Here is a 20,726-nt window from a genome sequence, read left to right on the forward strand (position 1 = left end):
AACAAAAGTTATTGCAATCCAGACCCTGATTCTGTCCCAGTGAGAGACCATTGGATTGTCAGAACCTGTCAGGTGCCAATAGAAAATGACTTTTGTGATTAGAGATGACACTTTGCATGCTAAACATAATTCTGCCTGTGACTGCATGAAAATAGGATTGGGCCTTGCTGTGTCCTTAAACTGTTGGAGAAGCTGTCAACATTCAGCATTTAGTATGAAGTATGACTGTTTTTGTGAACCATTGGAGAGTTGTCAGTGGACTGTACCTTCATAAGGAGTTGACAGCTTCTGGAAGAGCAAAAATATTAAGATATAATTTAAACATTTATTGATATAATAACTTAAAATATTTATAGCAAATTATTAAAATAAAACTTTTCTTCATTTTGCAGGTTTGATTTGAAGGAAGAATAAATAGTGTGATTCTGTTGCCATAATAAACTAATTGTTCAATTTGGTTTTGGTTTACAACCAACTATTTTTAAATGGTTTTGTTTCCACTGAAGTATTTTGTACCACTTTAAGTATTATGCTCATTTTAAAAAATATTTCATATTCAATTACTGCATCAATATTCATGTTTTAGCTTTAATTCACCAGAAATTCTAAAGATTGCAATCAGAGTATTAAGAAAAGTTACTGCTCATTCTGTTTGTTAGTCCTTTTTTTTGTTTGAAAATAGTCTTATTTCATGCTGAATAACTACAAATCTGAAAGCACTTAGTGTTTTCATCTTCAGAAAGTAGGTTTATTTCCCTCTATCTCAACATTCTTAATGAAAAGGGGTGAAGGAGTTTGTTGCATTTTCTAATTAAAATCCAATTACAAAATTGCTTGCCATTTAATGTATAATGGGGCAGACTCAAGACCAAAAGGACGGTTAGAATATTATTAGAATATTATTACTGCAGCCCTCAGAGTTGTGTCGACCCATATATTCCTACCAAAGTAAAACTAAACCCTTCCTACCTCATAACCCTCTATTTTCCTTTCATTCATGTGCCTGACTAACAGTCTCTTAAATGCCTCTAATGTTTCAGTCTTTACCACCATCCCTGGCAATGCATTCCAGGCCCTCACAACTTACCCCTGACGTCTCCCCTAAACCTGCCTCCCTTCTCTTTACAGATGTCCTCTGGTGTTTGCTACTCCTGTCCTGTCCTCTCTATTGATGCTAATCGATAGTGCTAATAGTCAGAATCTCGCCAATCTCTATTAAGTCTCCTCTCATCCTTATTCACTCCAAAGCGAAAAGTCCCAGCTCTGCGGACCTTGCCTCATAAGACTTGTTTTCCAATCAGGAAACATCCTGGTAAATCTCCTCTGCACCCTCTACTTAGTTTCCACATCCTTCCTGTCATGAGGTGACCAGAACTGATTGGTCACCAGTTGGTGTGGAAAATTGCTGACTGGTGCAGGAGAGAAGTTTGAAATTGCTTTTGAGCTGTAACTAAGTTGATGTCACTGTTGGATCTAAACACTGCAATTCCTGGCAGAGAATGATGGTATTTAAAGAGGGGGGGGGGGGGGTATAATAGGGCTGATAGAACATTTTTAAAAAGCAAGATCTGAATGCAAATGAACAATTTCTAGCTCATTAATTATAAAACAAAAGATTACTTCAAAGAGATAATGCACAGCATTTGTTCAGTCTCCAGCACCAATGAAGTACAATTAACTTTGTACTGTATCTAAAGCAATTTTTCAAAAAAATTGAACATCATAATAAAGTAGCCATTTTCAGTGTGTGGTGTTTTGCTCAAACTAATCACAGCATTTTGGATCGCAGCTTTAATTAAAGTGTAAGCTGTCAATACCTGTTGTGACTTTACAGGTGTCATATTCATTGCCAGAAGCAACCCTTGAGATGCGTTACAGGAGCTTACAGTCACAGCATGCTAACTTGCAAAAGAAATTTCTTTCATTAGTAACTATTGGAGCTGGTGAAGAATTATGAGCATCTACTTCACTCAGCAGCATCTAAATTGTACAGATTCTAAATCAAGCCAACGAGGTCCCCATTTAATGAGTGGAAAACGCCTATTTTTTTTTAGGTGCCCAGGAATGTTCACTCTTCATCAATCTCACTTTAGCCCTGTTCCAGGTTTGAAGCAGGCAATCAGAACTCCTAGTTGCTAAATATGAAAGGTGCAACCCTTCTGAATGACGGTCACATTTCAACAAACAAACCTACATCCCCACCCAAAACTAGTCAACAGGTAGGTGAAGGTGATGTGCAGGAAATCCATTGATTTGCAAAGATACTAACAAATGGCAAGACAAATCTTTACTCCAACAATCAACCAGCCTTTCATCAAATTCCTGATCTCCTTTTTCCACTTTTAAGGTTCAGTGTTGGGTGTACCTAATGGACCCTTAATTGAGGAAAAGCAATATAATTTCTGCTCCATTTTCCACTGGAGCAATTTGATACCCACGAGATTCAGCAGTCCTTTTTGTGTTAGGTCCTCTAAAATATCAGTTCCAGTGTTCAAATAGCAAATGAGAATTCAGTAACTATAATTACAGTGCGACTCTGATTATCCGAAATGGTCAGGACTGGGCTAACAGTTTTTTCAGATAACTGGTCATTTAAAAAAAAAGCCCAATAGCAACAACAAATAAAATGTATCAATGTTTAAAGAACAGCAAACAACAAAGGAAAGCTTTTTAAGCATTAAAATAATGTTTAATTAAAAAAAATGCTGGCTGCTACCATCTCCCCACTGAGGTTCCCGCTCCTGCCGGGAGGCTGCTCTCCTTGATGCCGAGACAAGGGATTCTTCTGACCGTTTGTGGCTGGGAGACAGTGGCATGCAGTTTGAGGGGGAGAGTTGGAGAGAAAAGTCAATGGGGAAGGTAAAGAAGAAATAAAGCAAGAGGGAAGGGAGTTAACCGAAACAAAGAAAAGCATTCTCATTTCATGTCAAGTGAATTTTTTTTCAACCTGTGAGGCCATTTTTAAAAAAAATGCATATAAATGAGGATTTCTGATTTGTTTCAGATATCCTTATTTATCTGAAATTTTAAAAATTTTTCTGATAAATGAGGATTTTGGAGAATCCAATTTTGGATAATTGGAGTTGTACTGTATGTATTTGGGCAGAAGTGAACATTTTAAATTTAAAATATTTATGTAGATTGCTATTCCCTTTTAAAGTCTGCAATATATTTCCCCTTGGTTGAATATTGGAACCAGTGCAAACCTCTGTAAACAATGCCCACTGAAGTAACTGAATCGAAGTGGATGATAGATGGTGTTAATGTCATTTAAAAATGGAGATAACAAGAAAATAGCTGTCGGTGCCATATTTAGCTTATTTCTTGGGTTTATTTCAATAGTCAAGAACAACTCTGTCGCCTTTTAAAAAGTTCTACATATATTCACAAACTTGCCAAGTCTGAATTAAAATAAAAATGAACATTAAAAAACATCCACAAGGCAATACGTCTCAGCTAAACATTTGAAGAATATGCACTGCTCAGATCAACAAAGGGTTATGACTCACAAATATCATGAGAACGCACTCAGAGGTTGTGATCTCTGCAGTCTGAGCTCTGTTAACCTTCAGTAATTATGACAAAAGCAGGTCTGAGGCAACCCCACATCCTTCAGAGCTATAAGCAGCTTCTGTGGATAAACAAATCAGAAAAATACAAAAACATTCAGCCCATCAAACAGCTCATTTCATCCACTGTCCATGAACTATATTATTAAGGATTCCCTCTCATTGGCCCTAGACCAATACTCTAAGAAGCACCAAATTCATCTTTACCTTTCCCTGAAACAACAGGAACAATTAGCTGGTTTTACCTCTCTGAACCCAAATTACTATCCATGCAGTTCTCGATTTAAGAGTTAACTAATTGAGTTAATTCATGCTAAGAAAATCAGAAAGGGATTGATGTTTAATGGTGAAAAATTCTAAGCAGACTGGAACTTTATAACATATCATTTCAGATTGTACATTAAAGCCATTATGAATCTTCAGCTGAAATACAAGGTTCTTATTTGATGTTCAGAGTTGATGTACCCCAGTACTCCCACAAGGTGGTGGTATTATGCTTTGTAATATTTCGTACCAAACTCTTAAATCACCATGCTTACTGGATTTGTATGGGATTGGTGGGGGGGTGTTCGAAAAGAGTATTGTACTGTTTACAAATGTTAAATAGTTTGGTTAATTTATCTGCAAAATCAAGTCAAAATTAAGCTCAGTTCCCTCACATTCATTCTATTAAAACTATCAAACCTATTTTTCATTTACGAAAAAACTTGAGTTGCTTAGAATTAAAATATTTTTTTCCTGAAATATATCTATTATATTTAGGACATTAAAACTAATACCCATCTGATTTAAAATAATAGCACTTTTGAGCATCATTGAAAATGGATTAGTCAATTATTCACAAATATTGCCCCATAAAATTTGATAATTCAGTAAATTTAACAGTCAAAAATGATCACTAAATCTAGGGGCATACTTATTCAAAATATTGTAAACTGTATTAAGGCTGCTAATCTTAATATTGATTTTAGTGTTTCCACCTGTCTAAAGGTTTTTAAAAAAACAAAAGTGAAAAGAGCTGGAGCTAAGCTTACTAAATCATGGTTTCCCCAGATAGAAGCTGATTGTCCAGACAATTTCTAAAAAAAAACAAGCTTCTTTCTGGTTTGGACATGATAACATTTAATGGTTTCATTCTAGTTCTTACTTACTGCTACTCTGCCTTGTATTTCAGATAAAAAGTAACAGGAGGTCACAATGTAGAAAAAATTCTTACCTACGATTATAATAAAGCTTTCCATGCAATAGGAATGAGTTTAAGGTCATTCTTCTGAATCGTAAATATATCAGCACTCAAACATGACAAGCATAAACTGCTACCTTTATGGTTTCATGTTGCCAAATTATAGTATAATTGCATGGAATCACGATGTATTTCAGTACTTAATCATGTATAGAATTTCACGAATTTAAAAGGCCATAGATGAATACATTTGCATGTACATTTATTGTATTGCTGTATGTATCTCAATAAAGTAACAAATGCAGTCACAATCCATCATCTACCTTTACTGCTGTGATAATGCACTTACTCTTTTGTTTAACATTGTTCGGTGGCAGCCCACTTTTTTCAGTGGCAGTAGGTTGTGGGTCAAGCCTCACCCCTTGGACTAAAATATATAAAACAAAAGCCAAATACTTTTAAATGGTGGAAAATTGAAATAAAACTACAAAATGCTGTAATCTTTGAATAAGTCAGAGAGAAATAGATATTCTCGTCAGTTTTTGGGTTAAGCCATCCATCCAAAACAATAACTTGCATCTCTCTGCAGATGCATCATAACCTGCTGAGTATTTTCAACTTTTTGTATTTAACCAGTAGTAATTTTTCAAGAATAAAGACTTTTATTTCTATAGATCACAACTTGGGATGGCTCAAAGTGCTTTACAGCCAGTGAAGTATACATTTAATGGCAGGAGTCTCAAAAGCATTGATGTACAGAGGGATCTGGGGGTTCAAGTCTATCAATCCTTGAAAGTGGCTACTCAAGTGATAAGAGTGGTAAAGAAGGAGTATAGTAGGTATGTTTGCCTTCACTGGGTGAGTATAAAAGTAAGGAAGTCATGTTGCAGCTATATAAAACTTTGCTCAGGCCACATTTAGAATACTGTACTGTGTGCGATTCTGGTCACCCTATTACAGAAAGCATGCAGAAGCTTTGGAAATGGTACAGAGATATATCAGGATGTTGCCTGGGTTACTTAGAAGAGGTTGGACAAACTTGGATTGTTTTCTCTGGAGTGTTAGAGTTTAAAGGGTGATCTGACAGAAGATTATAACATTATGAGAGGCATTGGTAGGGTAGACAGTCAGAATTATTTTGCTAGGGTAAAAATGTCAAAAACTAGAGGACACATGTTCAAGGTAAGGGGAAAGAGTGCCATCGTTTAAAGGAGATATGCAGGTAAGTTTGTTTTCCCCATACAGACTAGTAGTCCCTGGAATGGGCAGCCAAGCACTATAGTGGAAGCAGATAAAATAGTATTTAAGAGGCTCCTAGACAGACACAAATATGCAGGGAATAGATGGATATGTATCACATGTAAAGTTTTAGCATAAATTGGGCATCATGTTCAGTGCATATGTGGCCCTGTTGCTGAGCTGTAGTGTTCTATGCTCTAACAGGAGCCCCAATGAAGTTTTAGGACTAAAAATAAAATAAAATTTTGGATGCTACTGACCAACACAAGAAATACAAAAAGCAAGAAAGTGATTTGTTCTTTCTTGATGGAAGCTGGAGGGACTTAGTGATACAGGCAGCATCCATGGAGAGAAATAGTCAATGTTTCAGTTCGGGACCCTTTAGTGTGAAGGGGAGATAATCGAATATGAAAAGGGGAGAGGCCAAGAGGTGATAGGGTGTTGGACAGAAGGTGGAAAATTATGAATCGCTATTTGATACGAGTCAGATTATAGTTTGCATTTTGCATAGATATATGGAGATAACATGGCAGGATGTTGACTTTACAAAGAGATAAAACAATGAAAGAAAGTTATGACACGAGTTTTCTATTGTGTTAATTCATTGTTCAGAATATCTAACAGATTTTCAAAATTCTTGAAGGGTTTTGAGAACAGAACAAAGGACTTTTCACACTAGCTGGTGGATTGGGAACAAGGCAAAATGGAAGATTTTCAACAAATGATTAGATTGAAACAAACAATTTTACATCATTTAAAATTCTCAATGAATGTTCTTTTAAAAGAATGCAACATAACCTAAAGAACAGGAATACAAGATCAGAGTATAATTACTGAAACATTACGGCAACAAAGGAGGCCATTAGAGACTTTGGAAGTGATAGCTACAGTTGAAGAACCAGCACCAGCAAAAATGTTTCTGTTTTGATTTCTCAGGTTATAATGGGAAACTGTATTTAAATATGAGATGCAAAACTCTACCTATTCCTTGTGTCAGTGCTGCTGTCGCAATGAAAAACTTTTGTGGTAGAGGTGTGATCCCCTTTTTAGAAGATGTCAATGCAAAATTTTATACTCCCAATTCATTCTGTTGGTAAAGTTAAATTATGGCCTAATTTTTAAATTTAAAAAGTATTAATAACTATTGAAGGTATTAATAAGTTTATTTCAGAAATGTATAGATTACTTCAGAAAAATGCTCTGAAATTGGGAATTCATAAATCAAGATTAAAATGGGAATCTGATATAAATGTTAAAATAGATGAAAATCATTGGAAAGAGATATGTACACAAAGTATGACTAAAATTATTAATGTTAGGTATAGGCTAGTACAATATAATTTTTACATCAATTATATTGAACACCAAAGAAATTAAAGAAATTTAATTTGACATTATCAGATGTAACAAAGAAGTAGGTTCTTTTATACATTCCACTTGGTTTTGTCCAAAAGTATATACATTTTGGTCTGAAATTAAAAAATGTTTGAATAAAGTATTAGAAGTTACACTCCCAATGGATCCTACGATATTTTTGTTAGGAGATATTACAAATACTTGTATTAAATTGGGATTAACCATGTATCAAATAGAATTCTTACAAATTGCTTTAGCTGTTTCAAAGACATGTATTGGTACTACATAGAAATCTAATGTAGATTTAGAGTTAGAGAGATGGCATGTATTCCACTTGAAAAAAATTACTTATAATTTACACAATAAGCATCATTTCTTTTTGAAAATATGGAGCCCATATACAAAGTGTTGGTTTAAAAGTTGAAAGATCTCTCAGTATCTGGTCTGAGTGGTGAACCTGTACTCCACAATTCAAATCAATTTAGATTTATATTTTAGATTGACATTTTCCTATATTATCTACATAGATATATTCCTTTTATCTATCTTTTATTTTTATTATTAGAAAAAGGGTTAGGGAGGGAGAGAGGGAGGGTTGAAAATATTCACATGTAATTTGATATCAATACATCTATACAGTATATAGATGTATTTTTCGATGTGATTTAAATTTTTAAACAAAAATAATCAAAAAAATGCAAAATATTATATTCTTGCAAGCTTAACAGGGTAAATGGTGACAGAATGCATTCTCTCATGACAAGTCCAAGACCAGAGATCATGGTCTCAGAATTGGGGGCATCCATTTAAGACTGAGATGAGGAAGAATTTCTTCTCTGAGGGTTGAGTCTTTGGAAGTTCTTGCCACAGAGAGCTGTGGGTTAGAATCTTTGTGTATACTTAAGGCAAAGATTAATCTATTCAGTAAGGGAATGAAGGGCTAATGGGGCAGGAAAAAACAGAAAAGTGGGCAAGGAATGTTTGTTCAGCTGAATCTTTATGAACAGCACTCCTCTTTTCTTTGGCTTGGCTTCGCAGGCGAAGATTTATGGAGGGGGTAAAAGTCCACGTCAGCTGCAGGCTCGATTGTGGCTGACAAGTCCGATGCGGGACAGGCAGACACTGTTGCAGCGGTTGCAGGGGAAAATTGGTTGGTTGGGGTTGGGTGTTGGGTTTTTCCTCCTTTGTCTTTTGTCAGTGAGGTGGGCTCTGCGGTCTTCTTCAAAGGAGGTTGCTACCCGCCGAACTGTGAGGCGCCAAGATGCACGGTTTGAGGCGAGATCAGCCCACTGGCGGTGGTCAATGTGGCAGGCACCAAGAGATTTCTTTAGGCAGTCCTTGTACCTTTTCTTTGGTGCACCTCTGTCACGGTGGCCAGTGGAGAGCTCGCCATATAACACGATCTTGGGAAGGCAATGGTCCTCCATTCTGGAGACGTGACCCACCCAGCGCAGCTGGATCTTCAGCAGCGTGGACTCGATGCTGTCGGCCTCTGCCATCTCGAGTACTTCGATGTTAGGGATGAAGTCGCTCCAATTAATTTTGAGGATGGAACGGAGACAACGCTGGTGGAAGCGTTCTAGGAGCCGTAGGTGATGCCGGTAGAGGACCCATGATTCGGAGCCGAACAGGAGTGTGGGTATGACAACGGCTCTGTATACGCTTATCTTTGTGAGGTTTTTCAGTTGGTTGTTTTTCCAGACTCTTTTGTGTAGTCTTCCAAAGGCGCTATTTGCCTTGGAGAGTCTGTTGTCTATCTCGTTGTCGATCCTTGCATTTGATGAAATGGTGCAGCCGAGATAGGTAAACTAGTTGACCGTTTTGAGTTTTGTGTGCCCGATGGAGATGTGGGGGGGTTGGTAGTCATGGTGGGGAGCTGGCTGATGGAGGACCTCCGTTTTCTTCAGGCTGACTTCCAGGCCAAACATTTTGGCAGTTTCCGCAAAACAGGACGTCAAGCGCTGAAGAGCTGGCTCTGAATGGGCAACTAAAGCGGCATCGTCTGCAAAGAGTAGTTCACGGACAAGTTTCTCTTGTGTCTTGGTGTGAGCTTGCAGGCGCCTCAGATTGAAGAGACTGCCATCCGTGTGGTACCGGATGTAAACAGCGTCTTCATTGTTGAGGTCTTTCATGGCTTGTTTCAGCATCATGCTGAAGAAGATTGAAAAGAGGGTTGGTGCGAGAACACAGCCTTGCTTCATGCCATTGTTAATGGAGAAGGGTTCAGAGAGCTCATTGCTGTATCTGACCCGACCTTGTTGGTTTATTTATACAGTAAAAGCCCAGAATTCAAGCAATCAGCAGCCTCAAGTAACCAGCAAAAAAATCGAGGAAAATTAATTAAAAAAATTAAAATAAATAAGAATAAAATAATAATTTTAAAAATGAAAGTTCAAAATTGTAAATGTTTTCTGAAGTAACGCATAAACTTCCAGCCAGCGGAGGGAGAGCCTTGGTTGTGCTTTGCTCATAGAAGCTGTTTGAATAAAGTTGTGTGAAACAGAAATAAGGTCGCCCAGTACAAAGAGCTAGTTGATGCCACTCGCCATTGCGGTGACTCTTAAAGTATCTCCTTATTCTTGCTTAGTAAGAGTCACCCCGGTCAGAGGCTTTATCTGTAAACTTGGGGGGGGGGGGTGGGGGGGGGTTATTTAAATTATCTATAATGTTACAGTTTGTCTTTTGGCAGCTCCTTGTTTTCATAGAGTGTGACTGAAAATAAAGCAAATGCTTTAAAGTTTAATTATTCATGCAATTGAAGTTTCTTTAGTGTAAATATAGTAGATTTTTTTTGTCTTTTAAACTGTTTATTCTTAATGTATTAAGTATTGTTCTTCTTTTCTTTGGCTTGGCTTCGCGGATGAAGATTTATGGAGGGGGTAAAAGTCCACGTCAGCTGCAGGCTCGTTTGTGGCTGACAAGTCCGATGCGGGACAGGCAGACACGGTTGCAGCGGTTGCAGGGGAAAATTGGTTGGTTGGGGTTGGGTGTTGGGTTTTTCCTCCTTTGCCTTTTGTCAGTGAGGTGGGCTCTGCGGTCTTCTTCAAAGGAGGTTGCTGCCCGCCAAACTGTGAGGCGCCAAGATGCACGGTTTGAGGCGAGATCAGCCCACTGGCGGCACGGTTTGAGGCGAGATCAGCCCACTGGCGGTGGTCAATGTGGCAGGCACCAAGAGATTTCTTTAGGCAGTCTTTGTACCTTTTCTTTGGTGCACCTCTGTCACGGTGGCCAGTGGAGAGCTCGCCATATAACACGATCTTATCCAGAATCTACCAATCCCCATAGGTGCTGGATACCAGGTGTTTATTGTATTTCTTATGGTCTTAAGTACAATTAGAACATCAGTTTTTCCAAAAAATGCCACCTTAAAATATACATTAAAAGGCCATGAATCAATTAATTGTGTCCTTCCCTATGAAACTTTAAAATTGACTTAACATCACGTTGACAACTAATCCAGACTTAAAATTTTCATTTTAAGTGAACACATTCTCTGTGTTTTACTTTCTATTCATACTTAAGCTAGTTTTGGAGGCTTTTTCTCTAATAATATCACAGTGTGCACCACTGAACAAAATCACAAATACTATAAAATAACTACTATAAACAGAGCACAAGTTTACCTTGCACACAGTGGCAAACTTAATCACATTATTATAATAATTAATATAAACTGTATTGTTATAACAATGAGCTCTATCTTAGTTGACAAAGCACTGGACTTCAGACTGGAGATGCTGTAAATTTAGTAGGATTTTTTCAACCTTTCTGGAGCTTTTTTATATTGCTGATGGCATTTGGCAAGCTGATAGCAGACAACAGGAGGAGCACCAGAGAAATCTTGTTCTATTTTCTAGGGTAAGTCGGCAAAATATCCCCACCTTGTGTCTTAAAATATGGTGTTACACAATCTAATTGCTCAGCCAGTATTTTGGACAGGTTGACTTTAATTTTCCTAGGTGTGCAATCAATGTATGGGTTAGAAAAATTACAGTAAAGTGTATTCCAGCATGCTCCAATTTGAATCGTAAGGAAAAGCAGTATGCAACAAAATGAAATCCTGACACTTTTGTTTTCTGAGTTATTTTTTTCTCTGCTTATGAAACTGAAAAATATCAACAAAGTATCGGTTTTGCTTTACCCTGAGGAGATGGATTCTGAACCAAAGTTAGATCCGTGGTAGAAACCATGTCTTGCAGCTTATGATCAATTGGAGTTGAAGGTACTTCAAAATCTAAAATTGAACATTTTAGTGTTAAGAAAATATTAATCATTATGCTTGTTTGGCTTACTTAAATGAAGCTTTTGGAATTAAATATAATTATACAAACTCCAAGGATATGCATTTATGGCCAACATGTTTTGGTGAAGCTTTTGAATTTATGGGCCTAGAATTTCCCCATTCTTCCCAGCTCCAAAAGAAACTTCAGTTTAAGATTTGCAGAAACTGGAGAAACAGTGGAAAATAGCTATTTCAATATTTTTAGCAGGGGTTAGACTAATCTTTTACTCACATTACAATCACAAATCAAGAAAACCCATCAGAAATTCTACTCAATTCTAGAGTAAAACATTTCATAATTAATTACTACAAAAGAGCCTGACTGATTTTGCAGCCAAAGTAACAAAAACATTATTAATTACTCTTCCAAGTGTGGTAAAACTTCAGTGCAATCCTTCAGGAAGAAGATTGTAAAGTCACCTTGAATTACAGTCTAAATATCATTCCAGCCAGTTATTTGCCTGCTTTCTACCCCAGGGAGAGTTTTGTTGCCTCAGAGAGCAATATGTAGCAGTGGTATAGATAGACTACAACTCCCAGGTCGAGCGAACTGGCACGGGACATTGTGACATGGCGCACATGGTTCAGTGTTTTAAAAGAATATGCGCATGACTTGAGTAAACGAGTTCTTATTTACCTGTAACTGTGTGTCGTTATTTCATGTTCATCAGTCACGACTGCATTTTCAGTGGCTATAATTGGTGACCTCAACGGGTCCAAAACGAGCTTTTGGACCCCATATGGATACTGCAGCTGTTGCTGTTAAGCTGCTGCCCTTCCGGATGGTGGTTTCCAGAGCTGTGGTTTCGACAGGCTGAGGCACAATTTCACTTCAAGAAGATCTAGGTGGAAGCGACTTGCTATTATCACCTCATCAGTGCCTTGGATGAAGCCACTCCCAAGCGAGTTGGTGACGTCCTGCGCGATCTACCAGAGCTTGGAGAGTGCAAGTATGACACTCTTAAGTGCTCCTGCTGCGAATTTACGGCGTGTCCCATAGAGAGAGGGCCACCAGACTGTTACACATGGAGGAGTTGGGCGATCACGCCCCATCCGAACTAATGGACGACATGCTGTGCCTGGCATTCAACCACAGCCACTTATGTTATTTGAATAGCTCGTCCTGGAGAGGATGCCAGAAGACATTAAGACTTATTATCACAGAATTCTTTCGAAAACCCCAAGGCAGTAGCTGCAGAGACAGACATCCTGTGGCTGGCACACAAAAAAACACACCAAAAGGTATTTGAACAATGTCACTGCATCACAGCTGTCTGTACCCAGCACCTCTGATTTTGATACTACTTCCCAAGCCAACACTCTCAACACACCAGCTCTTATAATGAGGCAATGGCTCAAGTCAGACAGACAGCCTGTTGACAATTCCACCTGCGTTTTTACCACCAGTGTTAGGGATTTTACCACCAGTGTTGGGGAGTCAATGCATGTAGATGCTTGCCACACTGTGTTCTTGGGAAACACCCTGGCTGACTGTCGTTAATGGCTGTGATGGTTGGCCAAAAATCTATGAGCCTTCTATATGTTTGGAATCAGCTATCCCAATGTAGATATTTGGTGGACACAGGATCAGAGATTAGTGTTTTTCCACCAACCAGTTTTGATACGGTAGTTCCAATATACCCATGTATGGCACCAAAAAATACGAATGTTCAGTTTCAGGAACATTTATTATAGCGGCAGTGTCATGATCGCTACTTGAGGCCGATTTCTTTCAAGCTCATTCGTTCATGGTGAATTTAAAAGGGTGTTGACTGGTGGATAGTACCACCTTTCAAACTATTCGCCTGGCAGAATCGCACGTTCCTGCACTATGCCTTCAAGTCATGTATAAGATTGTTGATAAATTCTCCAGACCTATAGAAGATTTTCCCAAAATTACAACTCTGCAGTTTTCAGCCCCCACCGCAAAACATGGAGTAAGTCACCATATTTCTACCAAGGGTCCTCCCATTCATGCTAAGGCACATTGCTTGACTCCAGATAAACTGCAATTAGCTAAACAAAAATTCCACAAAATGAAAGAGCAGGGGATCATTTACAGGTCAGACAGCCCAAAAATGCACCGGAGGGTGGAGACCTTGTGGAGATTATAGACAGCTCAATTACACCACTATACCGGATTGCTACCCTATTCCCCATTTTCAGTGAATCTGCATGGGGTGAAAATATTTTCAAGCGTGGATATCACCAGGTGCCAGTGGAACCAGATGACATCCTGAAAATGGCAATAATTACCCCTTTTGGACTGTTCGAACTTTTATGTATGCCTTTTGGGTTAAAAAATGCAGCTCAGACCTTTCCGCAAGTTATGGACGCAGTAGGGCATGGCATGGCCAACATCTATTTATTTAGATGACATATTAGTCACCTGCAAAAATAAAGAAGAGTAGAAGGAACACCTGCGTACACTTTAGATGTCTGCGAGAATTTGGACTGACCACCAATCCAGATAAATGTGTTTTTGGATAACAGTCCATAGAATTCCTGGGGCATACAATCACCAAGGGTGTGGTTCCGCTGCCTTCCAAGATCGACGCCATGACTGAATATTCCAGACCAATCACTGTTGAAGGCATGCAAGAGTTCTTGGGCATGGTTAATTTTTATGGGCGATTCCTTCCAGCAGCAGCTCATGTTATGAAGCCTCTGTTCAATCTGCTGTCTGGTCAGGCCAAATCTATTCAGTGGACAGATGAAAGGCAAAATGCTTTCATATAGAGAAAGGGACTATTAGCTCAAGCAACCATGCTCAATTATCCAGTCAAAAACGCAGCCACCGCCCTTTCAACAGACATGTCTGATGTGGCCATAGGTGGGCCTCTGCAGCAGTATGTCGATGGACAATGGAAGCCATTGGCATTCTTTAGCTGCCACCTCCAGGCCGAGAAAAAATACAGCACCTTTGATAAAGAGCTCCTAGTCATATATTTGTCCATCCATCATTTCCATTATTTTCTGGAAGGCAGACACTTCGCCATGTTCACAGACCATAAACCCTTGACCTTCGCGTTTTCCAAGGTGTCGGAGCTGTGGTCAGCTCAACAACAGTGGCAGTTGTCCTTCATCTTGGAATTCTCTACCAGAATAATGCACATTTCTTGAAAAGACAATGTAGTGGCTGATGCACTTTCCTGCTTAGTTATGCTTGAGGTATCAACTATGGACCACGATATTGACTACGTGGCTCTCACCGTTGTCCAAGCGCAAGACGGTGAGATGGAGTTGTATCGCACCTCGATAACCAACCTACAATGGAAGGATGAGCAAATCAATGCTGACGGCATGCTGCTCTTGCGACATGTCAACAGGAGATCCACGACCAATGGTTCCAGGTTCGTAGAGACGTCGCATTTTTTATTCTGTCCATGGTCTTTCTCATCCATCCATCAGATCAACTGTTTGTCATATTTCAGACAGATTTGTTTGGCACGGTCTGAATAAAGACATTATGCAAATGGACAGATCTTGTACAGCTTGTCAAAAAGTGAAAATCTATCGGCATACGAAAGCACTGCTACAACCTTTCTCACCAGTAACTCACCACTTTAACCATGTCCATGTGGATATTGTGGGACCAATTCCAGTTTCATGAGGTTACCGCTATCTCCACGGTGATCAATAGGTTTATGAGATGGCCTGAGGCAGACCCCATGGCGGATGCTTCTACAGACTGAGGAGCTTGTATACAGCGGTGCCTTTGGTGGTCCCAGGGAAATTGGTTCCACATGGATCCAGTAAAGATTAAGATTACAAAGAGCTGCTGAGCAGACTAAGGGATGCTGTAGGCAAATTATCCATTGTACCACCATCATAACATGGCAAACCTGTTTCTTTTGTACCACACGAACTGAAGGACTGTGAGTATGTGTTTGTACATAAAGAAATACATAGACAGCCCTTGCAGACGCCATACGAGGGACCATACAGGGTGATAGTCAAATGAGGTCAACCTGGATCAAGGACATTTCCGGGCAGGCTCTGTCATTCATAATTGACAGGCTCAAACCTGCCCATGTTGACAAAACTGCTCCTATTCAACAGCCAGTAGTCTGACACAGGGGTAGACCTCCTAAAAAGCTACCAGGTGATAGTGCCGATTCTGGTGGGGGGGGGGGGGGTGCATGTCGCGGTATTATAGATGACTACAACTAGCAAACTGGCGTCATAACGTGGTGCGTGTAGTTCAGTGTTTTTAACGAAAATGTGCGTGACTGGAGTAAATGAGTTCTGATTTACCTGCATGTGTGGGTGTGTGTCGTTATTTCGCGTCCATCAGCCACCACTGCTACAAAAACATTAATGGTGGTGGGGAGGGGGGAGGAAAATAATGAAAAATTACCTGTGTCCTGAGAATTCAGCATTTTCTCAGCATTGTCACATAAAAGTGAGCATGGAACATCTTGATCCCTGTTACTAGCTGAAGAATGAAATCAGTGTTACAAAGATTGCCAGCTCTTTATAAGTAGTAATGTTAAGCAGCTTTATTCAAAATTACCTTCGTCCATCATTTCAAGAACCCAAATGTCAAACCACTCAAGACCAGATCTTTCAATCTCAGGCACCAGATGCAAAGGTGACTCAGCTAATAGAGATTCAATCTGCCTACTGTATGGAGAGTAGTAAGTAGAAGCTGTTTGATGTCTTGCTCTGTGCTCCATTTTGAACACTGTAATATTAAATACATAATACTATCAATCCACATTCAAGAATCTAAACTTTAACCTGTACTAATAATAGATTGCTTAAGGTGGTTTGTGAATGGGAAGGGAACTCAATTGCAACTTAAATATTCTGCTTGAGAAAAATAGTCATTGCCCCATTTCCTTTGGAGATATGAAACTGTGCATATAACGAGTCAATTAGTATGATTAAAACAGTGGTTTTCAAACCTTTTTCTTTCCACGGGCAGGGTTTTTAAAAGCTGCAGGTGACTGAATAAACAACTTTTACTGAACTCGCTCTTCATTTTGCACTGAAACACAGTTGCTACAAATCTGTATAGGTTCCATGACCTCAATGCTTGTTTTACTTACTTCCCACGACTCTGTGCCCCATTCTGAGTAAATACTGATTGGAAAAAAAACCATTTAAGATCACGGCCATCTCTTTTGGCACCATACAAGTCTGATTTTCAAGGGGACCAATTTTGTCCCTTACTATCCTTTTGCTCTTAATATACCTGTAGAAGCCCTAAGGATTTTTCTTCACATTGTCTGCCAAAGCAACCTTGTCTTCTTTTAGCCTTCCTGATTTCTCTCTTGCAATTTTTATACTCCTCAAGTACCTCATTTGCAATTGGACCCCTATATAATCTAAATATAGTTGTGTAGTGGCCCTCTACCCGGCATACAAAATGGCCGAAGAATACGGCGACCGTGCAGACTCTGGTGGGGCCAACGACCTTCCCAGATGACCTGCATGGTGGGAAGAAATCAGCAACGATGGGAACGCTGCCTAATCGGAGATCGGTGCTGCCATGATGTCACCCCTGTTGTCAGCAGCCGGGAGAGAATATAAGCAATACTTATATTTATTGCAGTGCAATAAATCAGTCTTCGACTTCAATTCTTCAAGTGTGTGTCTTCTTTTCACACTTTGTGGTAGCGTGCATGCTACATTGGTGATCTCGGCAGGTCCAACCGGCAGTTGGACCCAAAGATGACGGATCAAGCAGTTTCAAGTTGAAACTGCCAACTTTCTGGGCATCGCAGCCACACATGTAGTTCGAACAGGCCGAGGACTAGTTCCACCTTCAACAGATCAGTGCCGATAACATGTTACTACTATGCAGTAAGCTCACTCGACCAGGAGACAGCAGCAAGAGTCGTCAGCTTGCTTCGGCAGCCTCCAGAGCAAGGCAAATACGATACCCTCAACGAGATATTAACCCACACTTTCGGGATCTCACGGCGTAAGTGCTCTGCCCCATTGTTGCATATGGATGGTTGGGGGACGGGGTCCCATCTGCCCTCATGAGTGAAATGCTCACCCTTGCTGAGGGTCACTGGCTATGCCTGCTCTTTGAGCAGATTTTCCTGGAGCTGCTGCCTGAGGATACCCGACCCTTGCTTGCCAACGAGGACTTCAGCGACCCTAGGAAAGTTGCAGCTCAGGCGGACGTGCTCTGGAGGGCCAAGAAAGAAAATGGCGCTTTGGTGGAACAGATCGCTAGGTCCCACATGCAGCCAACAAGAAGGCCACAGAAGAGAGGCAAGTGGATCCCCTGACCCATCAGTATTAATATTATCACCAATGTGTGGGCCCATTGATGCCATCCACCCTGCATGTTTCAGGGAAACACCACAGCCAACCATAGGCGCTTCTTCATGACACTGGTGCTGAAATAAGTGTCCTTCCCCCCTCCCCCACCCCATGGCCTACGAGATCCAGAATGGCAAATTGGGCCCGGCATTGAGGCCAGAGAACAGCACCGCCATACAAAAATTTAGCACCCACACCATCCCCCTCTGCTTCAGCAACAACTGGTTCATGTGGACATTCACAATGTGGCTATGGCACAACTGCTCCTGGGAGCAGAATTCCTGCGAGCCCACTGCCTGCTGGTGGACCTTAAAAGGTGGCAAACGGTGCATGCTAGGACTTTTCCAACTATGCCCTGGGCGAAACCAAGTTACCTGCCCCCCACCTCGACCCCATTACTCTGTCTGACAACACATTTACGCAGATCCTAGTGGAGTTCCCTTCGATTGTGGTGCTGCAGTTTTCCACCGCCGAGACGATGCATAGGATAAAACACCACATCCTCACTGAGGGGTCCCCCACTCCACTCGCCAAGGGAGAGTTTTTAAAATATCGAATATGGATAGTGCGGCATTCCGACAGCCCCTGGGCCTCTCCCTTGAAAGTGGTACCGAAGGCAGCAGGAGGGTGAAGGCCATGTGGTGACGATCACCGCCTCAATAAGGTCACCACATCCGACAGGTACCCCGTGCCCTTCATCCAAGACTTTACCACTAACTTACAAAAGGCACAGGTATTTTCAAAAGTTGACCTCGTCAGGGGCTATCATCAGATTGCAGTCCATCCCAATGACGTCCCTAAAACCGCCATCATTATCCCTTTTTGGACTCTTTGAATTCCTAAGTATTCCCTTTGGTCTTAAGAATGCAGCCCAGACCTTCCAGAGGCTGATGTATGCGGTGGGCCGGGATCTCCCATTCATGTTCATCTATTTGGACGATATTCTCATTGCCAGCTGCAACAACACAGAGCATGCGGCCCACCTAAGGTAACTGTGCACCCAGCTACAGGAATTTCGGACTAACAATAAACCCTGCTAAATGCCAGTTCAAGTTGGAATTGATCGACTTCCTGGGGCATCGAATCAACAGGCGCGGAGCGAAACCCCTGCCCAAAAAGGTAGAGGTCATTCGGTGTTTTGCCAAGCCCCACACAGTGAAGGGGTTGTAAGAATTCATCAGTATGATTAACCTTTATCACTGATTTATTACCGGCAGTAGTTCATATCATGCACTCCCTTTTCACGCTCATGACAGAGAAAGGTAAAGACATATTACCTGGAACAATGAGGTCACAGAGTCGTTCCAAAAGGCCAAAGACACACCGGCCAATGCCACCCTTCTGGTACACCCCAGACCAGGGGCACCAACCACTCTTACTGTAGGCACCTCCACCACAGTGGTAGGGTGCATACTGGAGCAATTCATCAAAGGGCAGTGGCAGCCCCTGGCCTTCTTTAGCAGGTACTTCTGGCCACCTGAACTCAAATACAGTGGCTTTGACCAAGAGCTATTGGCGTTGTACCTGGCAGTTAAACACTTCAGGTAATTTTTGGGAGGAAGACAATTCAAGGTCTTCACTGTTAACCTTTGCTTTCCATAAAGTGTCTGACCCATGATCGGCCAGGCAGCAGCGACTCCTCTCATGTGTCTGAGTTCACCACGGTCATCCAAAACATTGCGGGTAAGACCAACATGGTGGCCGACGCGCTGTCCTGCCCAACGACTGAATCTGTCCCAGGGAACAGACTATTTCACCCTAGCCAAGGCACAGTAAGAGGATCCTGAGATCCTGGCATACAGAACAGCAGTTTCTGGCCTCAGGCTGGAGGATGTCATTATCATTCCTGGCAACATCTCCACTGGCAAACTCCACCCCATCATGCCGGCAGCTAGGAGGTGGCAGGTCTTCGATGCAGTGCACAACCTGGCGCACCGAGCCATCAGAATTTCTGTTAAAATGGTGGCCAGTAGGTTAATCTGGCATGGCCTTTGGAAACAGGTCAGTAGTGGCCCAAGACCTGTATGCTCTGCAAGACGTCCAAAGTCCAGACGTATGTTAAAGCATCCTCCCCACCCAGACTTTCAAGCCAGTGTGACATCAGTTCAGCTACGTCCATACACGCTGCCAGTCTCCCGTGGGGTGAGATATCTCCTCACCATGATTGACCACTCGATGAGGTGGCTGGAGGCGGTCCCACTGGCCGACACAACCACCAAGACCAGTGCCAGGGCACTGATTAACACCTGGGTGTTGAGGTTCGGAATCCCAGAGCATATAACCTCCAATAGAGATACACTGTTCACTTCGGGACTCTGGGCAGCACTGGGCAAGTTGCTGGGAACCCAGCTCCACCATACTATGGCTTACCACCCTCAGGCCAGGCGGAGCGGTTCCATAGGCACCTAAAGGCGGGCTTGATGGCTTTGCACAAGGGGCCGAACTGGGCAGATGAGTTACCCTGGGTCCTCTTTGGCATCCACACCAAACTGAAAGAGGACTTTAGTGCCTCAGCAGCCGAGATGGTATACCGTTGGTGATAGCGGAGGAGTTCTTGACCGCTGCCAAGGACCCAGAGGACCCCACAGCCCATTGACTAAGCTGAAGGAAAAACTGGGCATTCTAGCACCTCCACAATCTCCGCTGTGTGGCCAGACCAAAGTCTATGTCCCCAAAGCCTTAGAGATCTGTGAGTATGTTTTCGTTCGGTGGGGGGAAAACAGAACACCTCTGCAATGGGTCAATATGTACTGGATATCGCCAGTAAAGAAGAGACTTTCACTATCAACCACCTCAAACCAGCACACCTGGACAT

General features: G+C 41.3%; 2 protein-coding genes across 2 annotated transcripts in view; one reads left to right on the top strand and one right to left on the bottom strand.

The window, feature by feature from the left end:
* Window positions 1–5,063, top strand: part of esyt1a (extended synaptotagmin-like protein 1a) — a 122,287-nt gene extending 117,224 nt beyond the window's left edge. The window contains exon 31 of the mRNA XM_069905830.1: window positions 393–5,063. Coding sequence (XP_069761931.1) covers window positions 393–414 — 22 coding nt within the window. The 3' untranslated portion in view covers window positions 415–5,063. The remainder of the gene's footprint in view (window positions 1–392) is intronic.
* The window catches only part of LOC138746626 (uncharacterized), a 29,479-nt gene continuing 12,064 nt past the window's right edge, over window positions 3,312–20,726 (bottom strand). The window contains exons 3-7 of the mRNA XM_069904916.1: window positions 16,146–16,316; window positions 15,990–16,067; window positions 11,489–11,581; window positions 5,102–5,179; window positions 3,312–3,631 (exon numbers count right to left, since the gene is read on the bottom strand). Of these exons, the coding sequence (XP_069761017.1) occupies window positions 3,576–3,631; window positions 5,102–5,179; window positions 11,489–11,581; window positions 15,990–16,067; window positions 16,146–16,316 (476 nt within the window). The 3' untranslated portion in view covers window positions 3,312–3,575. The remainder of the gene's footprint in view (window positions 3,632–5,101; window positions 5,180–11,488; window positions 11,582–15,989; window positions 16,068–16,145; window positions 16,317–20,726) is intronic.

This window comes from Narcine bancroftii, chromosome 12 (assembly GCF_036971445.1).
Source record: "Narcine bancroftii isolate sNarBan1 chromosome 12, sNarBan1.hap1, whole genome shotgun sequence".
NCBI lineage: Eukaryota > Metazoa > Chordata > Chondrichthyes > Torpediniformes > Narcinidae > Narcine > Narcine bancroftii.